Below are 12,826 nucleotides of genomic sequence, written 5' to 3'. Positions count from 1 at the left end.
GGAGATAAAGAAACACACCAAGATGCAGAGTTTAGACAACTCTCTGGTTTAAGGTCCCCCCAGGTAGGCATCTAGCAGGACCGGGGATCAGCTCCTGGCCACCCGGTAAGCATTTATGGAGTGCCAGTCGTGTGCAGGGCTAGGGGAAGGGTGCAGGATGGTCAGCTCATCTTGTCCTGCGGGGCCCTGGCACATGCACCACCCGGGAAGTGGTCAGGGCTGCCCGGGTGGATGTTGGTCTGGGGCTGTGTGCTCCCAGCTAACAACTGGGTGCTCTTTCCTCTAGCGCCCCCACCACCGCACCCCCGCACCGAGAGGAGGCAGGAGAAAGAAAGGTGGCTGCACAGGCAGGGTTTCATCTTCCCGCTGGTTCAGCTTAGAACCGAGAGCTTGTCACTGAGCTGCTTGTGGTCTCCTTTCTCAGACCAGCCCCTCGGCCTTACAGGGTTGGAGTGAAAACACTATGGAGAAAGTTCTGGGCGGCTCTGCTGACAGCATCCCTTTCCCACGGCTTGGCCCGTGGGCTGGTTTCTGCTCGCCCAGCCCGAGCCACTCCGCGGCCCTCGGGTCACTGTTTCCTCTCTTTAACCTTTTCCTTCTGCCAGGAGACATTTGGTCACTGGAGTTCAAAGATGACAGATGCCAAAGTCCAGGCGGACCTTGAGGGCGGTTTCCATATGAAGGACCCACGTTGCTTAGAAGGGAATTTTGAAAGTTTTCCTTAGTAGAAGCTACGTTGAGACCAACTCATAAATGTGTTTCCTGACAAAGGGCTGACTTCATCCTTTTGATGCCACTTCTGGAGTGAACAGAAGCGTCAGTGTGTCTTTTGTGGTTTGGTGGCAGCAGTTGTGGGAGCCAGGGTTTCTTTGTGCATCTGTAGGGGGCTCTCCCCTACACAGCTGACTGTTTCCCCAGTGAAAACCAGGTTCCCACAGGCAGAGGAAAGGGAGGCACAGGGGCGTGTGGGCCTCTGGTGTCTTGGTGTCCAGGCTCACCTCAAACCTCTTGCTGTTTGACCTGTGGATGTTCTCTCTCCACTTTCTATTAACCTTGGTGGCTGTGGTTTGGGGCAGTGTGTTGTCAGTACATTTTCAGGTGAAACTTACTCAGTTCTAAGGCAAGGGGCAAATTTAGGCTGTTTGTGGTTGATGCCAGAATAACTGTCTGAGGACCACCAGTTCCCCTTGTTTGGACGGACAGACAGGCTGCTGGATGCAGTAGAACCCCAGGAAAGTGCAGGTGGGCCCTGATGAAGAAGATGCATCTGAACTTCAGCAGACGTTGTGCTCTGATGGGCGGGCCCTTTCTTTTTGCTCCAGCGTGAGTTTCCTGGTGCCATTGCTACCCAGCCCCTTGAGGGCCTCACCCAGTGCATATGTTAACCAGCTATGAACTCTCTGGCCTTTGAAGTAGACCTGTTTCTAGTTCTCAAACAGGTGCGCCATCCTTTAATTGGCTGCTGTGCAGCTTAGCGGTGGTACGTTCCAGCCCTTGAAGCGCACATGGGTTGAAAGAGGGCGGCTGGTTCGCAGACGCCCCTCCCTCTCTTGTGGCTCATTCGCCTGAGCCTTGGCTGCTGCAGCTGGGCCCTTGCACCTGTCCATCCCTCAGTGGTCACTCCCTGGAGGCCACCAGCCCAGCAGTGGCAGCTTTGTTCTCAGTAACTCCTGCCTCTTGGTCTCACAGGAATCGTCCGGCTGAGAGATGGGCTGCGGGACCGCTATCCCGTGGAGGATTATCTGGATCTCTTCGACCTGGCCGCGCACCAGATTCATCAAGCCCTGCAGGCCAGCTCTGCGAAGGAACAGAGCAAGATGAATCGAATCCTTATCGGTATGGCTTCTGGGTAGCTCCCGAGAGGGCCCTGCTCCTGCCCTGGGCCAGGCCCGGCTTCACTGCACCTGCAGACATTTGCATGATGCCTGCCCACGGCCATGCACTTCCCCACTGGCCATTGCTCCTACCCCCACGTACAATTTCATATTCGCTTATGCAGCTTCTATAAAGCAGAAACGTTTAGTAGACGTTCTAGTTCTGTGGAAACTCAAGCGCACCTGAAATGGCTTTTTTAAAATGTTGCCATTTCTTTGCTTTTATTTAAATTCAGCGTGCATGCTCCATTACTTTTCATGATCCACCCACTTGAGTAAGTTTGGATGGGGGATCATGTGTGCAAAATGAATGAATTTGTCGTCAGTTGAAGTCTTGTGGCTTTTGTACTCCCTGGTCACTGGGACCCTGCAAACATAAAGGCAGCCTCTCCTGAAATAGACGCAGCCCTGGTGCATCGTGGGTGGTGACTAATTGCTGTTGAGACCACTTAGGCCTTGTCAACCTAATGCTTTTAGGCACTCAAGATGAGGTGGTTTGATTAATAATCTTTTTTTTAATTCACAAAAATGTTTTATAAAAACCTATTCACTCTATTGGATTCAGCTGGGAGAAGACATTTACCTATTTAAATCCCCGAAAGAGAGAAGTCGAATCACATATTTTGCTTAAGTTGGTTATCGAAGGCAGTGATCTATTTTTTTATTCTCCTAAATTGGTTATGTTTTGATTCTCCAAATTCAGTGACTCTGTTAGTGACTACGAGGAATTGTCATTGCCCATTGGGAAGATGGCTCTTTACTTGTGACTCCTGTGTCCAGGGCCTTGATTGATTGATTGATTGATTGATTGATTGATAATTCAAAGAAATCAAGTCTTAGGAGCCAGATGAGATCCCACCCAGGGCGAATTGGCTACTAGCTAATAATACCTTGCAGCCTTGGGTTCTAACGCGCAAGTTACAAGTCTAATTCATATCTGACTTGATTCCCATACTATATATATATATGCCTCTGGGGCAATCTCGTGTTTTTATGAAAGAGCTAAAAATATGAGTCCTAAGGTCAGGAAATAGAACCTAAGATGATGAATGAAAAAGGAAAGCTTTTGTTTGATTTCCTAATTCTGTTTACTTCTAGATTTAGGAATGAAAAATAGGGAATAAATGTACTGCTCTGACGTTTCCCTAAGGCAGAGTTTGGTGAGTTTTTCAGGAGTGGAGAGGCAGGTGGAGAGCTGGCATCTGGTCCTGAACTTGCCACCAGCCAGCCCTGTGCCATGTGACAAGTCAGTTCCATGTGACAACAGCTCAGCCTGCTCACCTGTTAAATGGGCTTTTGGACCAGATCAGTTCTGGGCTCATTCCAGCCCTGAAATGTGATTCAGCTCTGCTTCCGCTTCTTCTGGTTACATCCTTGCTAGAAGCATCTGGGTCTTTCTTCATTTTGATCAATGGGTCAGAGAGGATCTTTTCTCATTGGTTTGGGCTAATGGCTGGAGTTGAGAGGGACTCAAGGGGCTGGGTTCTCCGGACTGGGGATCTACATACGTTGAGAGGCCCCTGCCTCTGCTGATGTTTTCCCCCCCGCACCGGCTCTGCCCTGTCAAAGCGCTTGTTTGGGGCTCTGATTCCTTATGGAATTTTTGCTCTTCCCGTAGATAGAAGGTTTGAGCGAGGAGGGTATTGTCTGTGTCTTGTTTCCATCATCTATCTCCAAGGCCAAGCTCAGTGCCGGGCACGTATTAGACACCAAGTGAGTGCTTTCTGAATGGATGGATGCAGGATGCAGGATGGATGGACAGGTGGACAGGGGGATGGATGAGCGTAGAACCAGTTCATTTATGGGATTTGACAGAATTTATGCCAGCTTAGTTCGTGATACTTCCTTTGTCCTCATAATCTCTTCTTCATTGTAGTAGAATTTTCAAAGATCCTCTGATTGACTTATTTTTCTGTATTTTACGGTATTACATCTTTTTCGTTGTTGTTGTTGTTTTGTCTTTTGTCACTTTTTTAGGGCTGCACCCACGGCATATGGAGGTTCCCAGGCTAGGGGTCGAGTTGGAGTTATAGCTGCCGGCCTATACCACAGCCACAGCAACACCAGATCTGAGCCGTGTCTACCACCTACACCACAGCTCACGGCAACACCAGATCCTCAACCCACTGAGCGAGGCCAGGGATCGAACCTGCAACCTCATGGTTCCTAGTCGGATTCGTTTCTGCTGCGCCACGACAGGAACTCCATTATATTGAAAAAAAAAAAAAAAAAAAAAGAACAGAAAGGAAGAAAGCTCCGAAGAGAAGTGCTCACCTGGATGTAACTGCACATCCGACAGAACAAATAGGGCCCCGCTCACGCTCTGCATTCCCGTGATGTGCTCGTCACTGATCAGAGAGATGGCGTCTTTTGGCTTCGATTTTCCCTAAGTGACTCTGACATGTATGATACAGTTCCAGGAAAATGTCCCGAAATCAAATGTATAATTGATTGATTTGCCTCTCTTTCTAAATCTCTGAAGATGTTCCCAAAAAAAGGGGGGGGGTCAGGAATTGGTTCCTTTGTCTGAGATAGAAATTTTTTAACATTTTAATAATGATTTTTATTTTTTTCCATTATAGCTGGTTTACAGCGTTCTGTCAACTTTCTGCTGTACAGCAGGGTGACCCCGTCACACATACATGTATCCATTTTTTTCCCTCACATTATCATGCTCCATCATAAGTGCCTAGATATAGTTCGAAAGATTTTTTTGAACATGTGTGTAGTGTTTTTTCTTTTTGTTTTTTGATTTTATCGGAAGTGTAGTTGGTCCTCGGTGTTGTATTGGTGTCAGGCGTACAGCAGAGTGGATCAGTCATGCATATAAATATGGCCACTTTTTTGCTCCTATAGGTTATTACAAATTATTGAGTAGATTTCCCTGCGCTATCTGCTGGGTTCTTGTTAATCACCTCTCTTGTACAGTAGTGTGCATGGGTTAATTCCTGGCCTCGTAGTTCCTCCCTTCCTAGTTTTAAAATCTGTGCGTTTGTTTCTGTTTTATAAATCAGTTCTTTTGTATCATTTTCTACTTGTCTGTGTCTTGGCCTCACCTCTGTTCTAGAATGTATGTCTGACATGACCGTGCTTCATTCATGCAGACCCTGAGAAAACAGGGGCCAGAATCCAGCTTCCTGTTCACCCAGTTGGCACTGAGTGAATGCCCGCTGTGTGCAGGGCGACGGGGTGGGTGAGCAGGCGGGACTGAGGTCCTGGGAGCCTTCCCACAAAGCCGCCCCCTCTCAGGGTCTCAGGGTGTGTGCTGGGACCAACCCTTGTGATCTCGGGGCAAGACCCAGGAGTTTCCTAGTGAGGATTCCGGCAGCATGCAGTTTCCTGGTGAGAATCAGTGTCCCAGACGACTCCTCCATCGCTGACATTCTTCGAAGGGAACCGTCGAGTGCATTCTCAGTGGACCCTTAAAATGCCACAGAGCCATGCGCTGTGAGAGCAAAGCTAAACATCGTGAAATGGGGAGGCCAGATGCTAGTGGAGGTTTTTGTGCACGTCCTGGAGAGGGGTGCTGGGAGGAATCGGGATGCTTGGTGTCACATGATCATCTTGATTTCCAGATGAAGGTCCTGGTCTGGGGGGGGGGGGGGCTGCGGCAGAGGGTGGTGAGCAGCCGCCCCTTCCTGGAGCCCCGTCTCCAGGTCTCCAGCGTGGCGGGCCCGCTCACCTGCTCACAGCCGCCGAAGGAGGCATCACAGCCCGGTCTGTCCCAGCCCTCAGGCCACTGCGCAGGAGCCCCTCGCCCCGCTGACTCACAGCATCTTCTGTTTCCAGGGGAGGCCAGCGCCTCCACCATGTGGGATAACAACGCCTGGACGCTCTTCTACGACAACAGCTCGGATGGCGAGCCCCCGTTTCTGACCCAGGACTTCATCCACGCCTTTCAGCCCGACGCAAAGCTGATTGTCATGCTCAGGGACCCCGTGGAGAGGTGAGCAGTGTCCATGTTTCGTTTGGGGGGCGGAAGGGAAAGGCGGTTTTGAGGAACAGCCTTCTCATCACAAACAAGATTTTGCTTGTTCTTCTTCTTTTTAAAAATAAACAAGTTAAACTTGCCATGTTACTGCTATTTCTTATGTAAATGTTATTCTTGGGGCAGTCTTCGCTGTGTCTAAACAAACTGTGGATTGTTTTCTTAGCCATTCTGACCCTGGTCTGTGGGCCTCCAACCTCTGGCCGTTCCGACCTGGGGGTGTGGGGCTGTTTCTGGGTAACATCCGGGCGTGAGAAACGCCCTTGGAGTCAGGGTGTCGGAGTTCTCTGCAGAGTTGAACTTCTCGAATCCTTGTCTCTGACCTGAGGACACGTTTGTCCTGTCGGGTCTCAAGGTGCAACCTTTCCTGGAGAGACCAAGAGGAGGAAAACGACGGACAGACCTGTTTTGTTGTAAAGAGCGGGAGCTGCCCATTGTGGACAAGGCCGAGCCAGTGTGATGGGCGGCCAGCTCGGCTCGGGGTGATGCTTCATTCATTGCTGATGCCTGGGCGGATGGCAGAATCTTGGCGCTGCTTAGACCTTAAAATCATTTACCCTGCCCCCCCGCCCCCATGCCAAATAGCACCCCTACACCAGAGATAAGAGGCCTCCAGACTGGTCCAGAACTCTTGGGTGGGGTTCCCCACTCAGGATGGCCAGTGCAGCTCAGCTGCGTGGGGCATTCTTCCTATTTTGAAATGACATCTGTCTTTTGGGGACATCCATACTTTGTGCCAGCTTCTTCCCCGCAGAGCCCTGCAGAGATCACATCTAATCCTTCTCCAGACGGAGAGTCTGCCAGAGGGCGGAGACGGTGGCCAGGGTTTTTGTTGTCGTTGTTGTTGTTTGTTTGTTTTAGGGCTCCACCTGCGGCACATGGAGGTTCCCAGGCTAGGGGTCAAATTGGAGCTGCACCTGCCAGCCTATGTCAGAGCCACAGCAATGCGGGATCCGAGCCACGTCTGCGACCTACACCACAGCTCACGGCAACGCCAGATCCTTCACCCACTGAGTGGGGCCAGGGATCGAACCCTCATCCTCATGGATACTAGTCGGGTTCATTACCGCTGAGCCAGGATGGGAACTCCTAGGACTCTGGGTTTTGTTTTCCTTTGGCCGGGCCTCTTGTTACGGGGTGAACTGCATCCCCCAAAAGATGTGTGTGTACGTGACCTTTGGAAACGGGGCCTTTGCTGATGGGCTCAGGTTAAGATGAGGTCGTGCTGGAGTTCCCGTCATGGCGCAGTGGTTAATGAATCCGACTAGGAACCATGAGGTTGCGGGTTCGGTCCCTGCCCTTGCTCAGTGGGTTAAGGACCCGGTGTTGCCGTGAGCTGTGGTGCAGGTCGCAGACGTGGCTCAGATCCAGAGTTGCTGTGGCTCTGGTGTAGGCTGGTGTCTACAGCTCCGATTAGACCCCTAGCCTGGGAACCTCCATATGCCGTGGGAGCGGCCCAAGAAAAGGCAAAAAGACAAAAAAAAAAAAAAAAAAAAGATGAGGTCGTGCTGGATTGGGGCGGGGGGGGGCCTAATCCAGTAGCAGGTGTCCTTTCAGAAAGAGGAAGTTTGGATAGAGAGACACACAGACGTAGGGGGAACCCCCTGTGTGGATGGAGGCCAAGGCTGGAAGGATGCTGTTAGCAGCCCCCAGCCACCCAGGATTGCCGGTAACCCCAGCAGCTCGGAGACAGGCCCGAGCAGACACTCCCTCAGAAGCACCAGAATGAACTGCCCTGCTGACACCTGGCCTTCAGAACTGTGAGCAGTACCTTCCTGCTGTAACAGGCCACGAGTGGTGGTGATTTGTGGCAACAACCCTGGGACACAGATACACCCAGGGTCCCTTCCTGGCCCTGTATCCCTGCTAGTGGTAACACACACGTGTGCTTGTAGAAATCTTAGAGGATACACTGGAAAAGTGGTTTTAAAACCCCTAGAAGCTGGAGTTCCTGCTGTGGTTTAGCAGATTAAGGACCTGACACTCTCTCTGAGGATGTTGGTTCGATCCCTGGCCTTGCTCTGTGGGTTAAGGATCTGGTGTTGCTGTGAGCTGTGGTGTAGGTCACAGGTGCGGCTCAGATCCCGTGTGGCTGTGGCTGTGGCACAGGCCTCACCTGCAGCTCCAGTTTGACCCTGAGCCTAGGAACTTCCACATGCTGTGGGTGCAGTCGTGAAGAGAAAACAAAAACAAAACAAAACAAACCAGAAACACCTATCATCTCTCATGCAGCTAACCAGTATTTATATTTTGGTGTGTTTTCTTTCAGGCTGCTTCTCTGTGCAGATAAATGGCGTGTGTGTGTGTGTGTGTGTGTGTGTGTGTGTGTGTGTGTGTAATATAACTGTAACACACAGTCTTACACCTTGCTTCTTTCATTTTGAATTGCCTCTTTCATTTTGAATCGTTTCTTTCATCTTGAATTATTGCCTTAAAGTCCTGTCCTGGGCACTCCTCCCTGAATTTACCTTCGCGTCCCCCTGTGGCATCTCAGAATGGCCCCTGTGCCCTGCCTGGCACCCAGATGACCCCTGCTCCGTCTCCACCCCCACAGCCCTGCTCTGGTTCTGAGGCAGCCCTGGCCTCGGCACAGCTGCCCCATCCTTCCTGCTGGCTCCTCCCACAGGAGGCAGGAGTTTGGTCCATTTGCCCGTGGGGTGGGTGGTCCCCCTCGGCTTCAGAATAGTTGACACAAGCTGGCAGTGCTCTGGTGTGGACATGGTTATGTGGCCTTCAGTCTTGAGAGGAAAGCCCTGGTGACGACACGAGCCCTCGCTGCCCACTGAGGTGTTTTCACCACTGCTCTGCCGGCCTTTTCTGGGGCGCTCCCACTGCAGTTCATGAGGCTGGAGCCTTCTCTTGGGGGTGCCCGCTGCTCTCCCTGTGTCTTCCTGTCACGTCTCCCTAGTCCTTGTTCTGAGGGAGCACGTGCTGCCTCAACTCCAGAGGCCCGGAGAGCGGAGCTGCAGCCTTTGTGCTCCCTGGGCGCAGAGCTAGGAGCCCTGGGGACAATGTGGCCGGGGTCATTCCAGTCTGCAGTTCAGCTGGAGCAGGGATGGAGGGAGGTGTGGCACCAAAGAGGGAAGAACCTCCTAGTGGGGGGTCCAGAAAGGCTGTTCTGGAGGAGCTGAACCAGTGTGGGTTTTGAGGAGTGGGTAGGAGTTTGCCAAGTGAACAGAGAAAGAAGGCAGTCAAGGGGAAGAAGCTTCTGAGTGGAAAGACAGCACAAAGGAAAAGCTGTGTGTTCTTTTGGCACACAGAGCCAGCTTCCTGCAGTGTCTCTTTCTTCCCACAGTTCTGATTCCTTAAGGACGGAGGATACAAGCCCTGCAAAGGCCAGCACTTAACAGGGAGGGTAGTCGTGCTGCCCAGGTTCAGACAGCTTGGCCAGAAGCAGGACCTGTCTGACTCTCCTCTCAGGTTCCAGCCCAAAGTCCCCCTTGCAGAAGAGTCATGGGCCCAAGGTGGCCATCCAGAGAGTCCTCTTGTTTCCATTTTTTTTAAGAATGAATACTCTATACTAGGAACTGAAAGTTCTTACCTTCCTGGTCCTCACTTAACAGAAAGAGGTCACTAATTAAAATATTCATTGATCTCCAGTCATGTGTTGGGCACCATGCTCAGGGCGGAGCAGACTGCATAGGAGCCTGCCCTCCAGAGCTACTCTTCATCAGGAAAGCGAGGCATTGGCTCTCTCGATGAATGTGATAGTGTGAACGTGATGGCGCAGAGGAGAAGGGCGAGGTTCCGTGGCAATGGCCTCATCTGGAAGCTGACCCCGTTGGGGAGTTGCCTGCTGTATCTGTCATCTACGGCTGCATGACAAATCACCCCAAAACTCAGCAGCTTAAAACAACACACTTACTGTCTCACACTGTCTCTCTGCATCCTCTGCTTCAGGGTCTCTCCCAAGGGTGCAGTCAGGGTGTCACCAGGGCAGGGTCTCATCCGAAGGCTTGACTGGGGAAGGATCTGCCCGTGTGGTTGTTAGCAGAATTCAGTTCCCCAAGGGCTGTTGGAAGGAGGGCCTCCATGCTTTGCCTGCTGTTGGCTAGAGGCATGCCCCTGGGCCACGCCAAAATCAAAGGCTCCATCAAAGCCAGCAAAGGAGAGGGCGGCTACCAAGTCGGAAGCCTGCAGCTTTTGTACCCTGAGCTGGAAGCCTGCAGCTTTTGTAGCCTGAGCACAAGAGTGACAGCTCATCCCCTTTGTCACATTCTCTTGACAAGAGGCAAGTCACAGGTCCAGGCCCCACTGAAGGGGAGGAGACCACAGGGAGTGAGTACCGAGGAGCAGGGACCTTGGGGACCATCTTAAAAGTTCCTGCCACCTGCGTTCTCCTGCTGCTCTCAGGGGGCCTCCTCAAACCAGGGCCTTACAGCCAGAAGAAGAAGAAGAGCCTGTGTGGTGCCATGTGCGGTGACAGAGCCCCCACGTGCTGGCACGGGGAGTGTGTGTGCATGTGCATATTTTCTGTGTGGGTTACTGACAGCTGCAGCTGTTCTGTTACTTTTTAAACATTTATGAAAATATGCAACAAAAGGAACTTCGTTTTTGAACCCTGTGACTCATGGCCTTTCTGAAATGGTTGTCTTGTTTCCCACCCCGAGCAGAAAGGATGATAAATATTGGGTGTTTAGGTCACTCTTGAAGAAACAAACACTTGGGGCCCAAGTCCCCACTAGCCTAACTAGCCGTGAGCCGCTTGGGCCATTCCGTGACCTTGCACTTCTGCGAGTGGGAGGTTCCCTGGGTTGCTTGTTGCCAGTGGAATTGGACCAAATTGTTCTTTCCCTCTGCAGACGGGCTGGGAGAGGAGGGGGAGGAACTTGTGTTTCTAGTTGTAGGTTTACCTTTAGCCTTTTTTCTATAATTGATCAAGGGTAGAGGGTTTGGAAATGTTGGAATTGTCAGCAGAATCAAAGCCGTCACTTGAAAGTTTCCAGAGAAGGTTGTAAACAGCAGGTCCCCTTATTTTTCTCGGGGAGAGGGGGGCATAGTGGAAGGTAGGTGGGTGGTTATTAGGGCCCCAAAGGGCAGCCACGAATTCCTGTTGTAAGTTTCTCTGTGCAAGAGATCATAACAATTTAAAATTCAAGTTCTTCGGCCAAGTGGGCCTAGTGAATTAAAGAGAAGCCACCAGTTACAAGCAGGAGTTTTCTTTATTGGTTCAATTCAAAAGTGGAAAAGACCTTTCAACTCAGCTTCCATTGGCCTCCTGCTTCTTCATTTGAGAGACAGTGGATAGAGTTTGATCTTAATTCAGAGGTGGTTACAGCCCCCACAAACTATGGGAAACAGCCGAAGGTGTCAACTGCCCCAGCACAGTCTGCCCAAGGGCTGTTTGGAGAGGGGTGCTGTGCCATCTGTCCTGGACGTCGCTGCCTCTTGGTCTTAGTTCTGCGTGTAGCCTGAGCACAGCCCCAGACACAGCCGCCTCAGGAGCCCTTGGTTGTCCCGTCGTTTGACGATGCGTCAAAAGGGAAGAGGACTCGGTTCCCTTAAGAGGAGACCTTGATTTTGACCCAAATGCCTTGGCTTTGGAACCTTGGGAATTTTCTTTCCCCTGCTTTTAGAAGTGATTTTGAAAACAACCCCACTGGACTGGTTAAACACTTACTCTACTTATGAAGATCAACTAGGAATGGAAGGAATGCGGCTTTTAATGAAATATGTCCCTTTATGTGCAGTTGGTCATTCAGACAGAACGATGAGCCAGGATGTGGGCCAGCTGGTCCAGAAGAATTTCACTCCATCTCCAGAGTGGATGGTGGGGTGCGTGGGTGGTGAGCAGGGACCCAGGATCATTGTGATTCGAAAATCCCAGCTCTGCCACTTCCTGGCTCTGTGACTGTGGGCAAGCTAGTCAACCTCTCTGTGCCTCATTTCCTCAGTGGTGAAATGGGGGGAAATAGTCCTACCTCTAGGGTTGTGAGAATTATAGATCTTAATATGTGTAGTATGTTGAAACAGTGCTGGACAAGTGGTAAATATTGTTATTATTCGCTGGTATTATTAAGCCAAGTAGCAGCAAATAATGATAACAGTAACCAAGCTGAGCCCTCATGTCCTCACTCGCATTGATGGAGCATCGTCGTTGAAGTGCTAGATGCACCGCATCCACTGCGGAGCAAAGCCCTTCCTGTCCGAGGCCCACCTGGAGTCCCCATCTAGTGGAGGGAGGGGACCTGGTGCTAGTTGAGCACATACTGCAAATGGCTCTGTGCTAAGCCCCTTGCAGGCATTGCCTCCTTTGAACTGTGCAAGCAGCTGAAAGGGTTGTCAGGATGTGTCAGGTGAGCTGTGTGATCTCAGGGGGGTTAAGTTACCTGTCCACTGTCACCTGGTTAGTAAGTGGCTAGACTGAGATTTGATCCCATGCCGGTCTGAGGATCCAAGCTTTTCACCTCTGTCTTAGGTCAGTCATTGGGATGCAGACTCTGAGGTGGCCTTTTGTGTGTAGGAGGTTCCTGGGGAGTGATTTTGGGACAACCCTGAGAGGGTAGCGGGAAAGACCGATGGAGGAGTTGAGCTACGATGCAGGCACAACAGGGCTCTCAGCCACCCCCATGGGAGCAAAGTAGCCACGGTGGCCCTTTCACGAGGCATCGCCCACCCACCAGCCATTGGCTGTGTCTGCCCTGAAGGGGCTTAACCTTATGTGGGGCAGGTCTTTTCAGTGTAGGGACTGAGCTGTGAGCCATCGGCAGGTCAGCTCCCACTTCTGCAAAGTTCCACGAGCAGTGAGGACACCAGTCTGTGCGGGTGCCTAAGCCTGGACTCCCCTCTCTCCTCAGTGGTGAGAGCAGGATGCTCACCCAGGGCAGCGACTTGCTGTGTAGCAAGGAGCTGAGCCCGATCTATGCTTTTGATTTTTATTTATTTTTTCTCTTTTGGCTGCCCCGCAGCATATGGAGTTCCCAAGCCAGGGAACAGATTCGAGCTGCAGTGGCGGCCTATGCCA

General features: G+C 51.4%; 1 protein-coding gene across 43 annotated transcripts in view; it reads left to right on the top strand.

The window, feature by feature from the left end:
• Positions 1-12,826, top strand: part of CHST15 (carbohydrate sulfotransferase 15) — a 100,496-nt gene that overhangs the window by 49,937 nt on the left and 37,733 nt on the right. For all 43 annotated transcript variants that reach the window (XR_014827121.1, XR_014827110.1, XR_014827111.1 and 40 more), the window contains 2 exons: positions 1,690-1,836; positions 5,664-5,820. Coding sequence is in view for 22 of the 43 variants with exons in the window: in XM_005671541.4 (XP_005671598.2) it covers positions 1,690-1,836; positions 5,664-5,820 (304 nt within the window). In the remaining 21 variants the exon portion in view is untranslated. The remainder of the gene's footprint in view (positions 1-1,689; positions 1,837-5,663; positions 5,821-12,826) is intronic.

Source organism: Sus scrofa, chromosome 14 (assembly GCF_054392235.1).
Source record: "Sus scrofa isolate SSC_HxYL_T2T_F1_AM1 chromosome 14, Sscrofa_HxYL_maternal_Yorkshire_Landrace_v2.0, whole genome shotgun sequence".
Classification (NCBI taxonomy): Eukaryota; Metazoa; Chordata; class Mammalia; order Artiodactyla; family Suidae; genus Sus; species Sus scrofa.
Note: the sequence above shows the minus strand (reverse complement) of the source record. Positions and strands in the feature narration are given on the sequence as shown.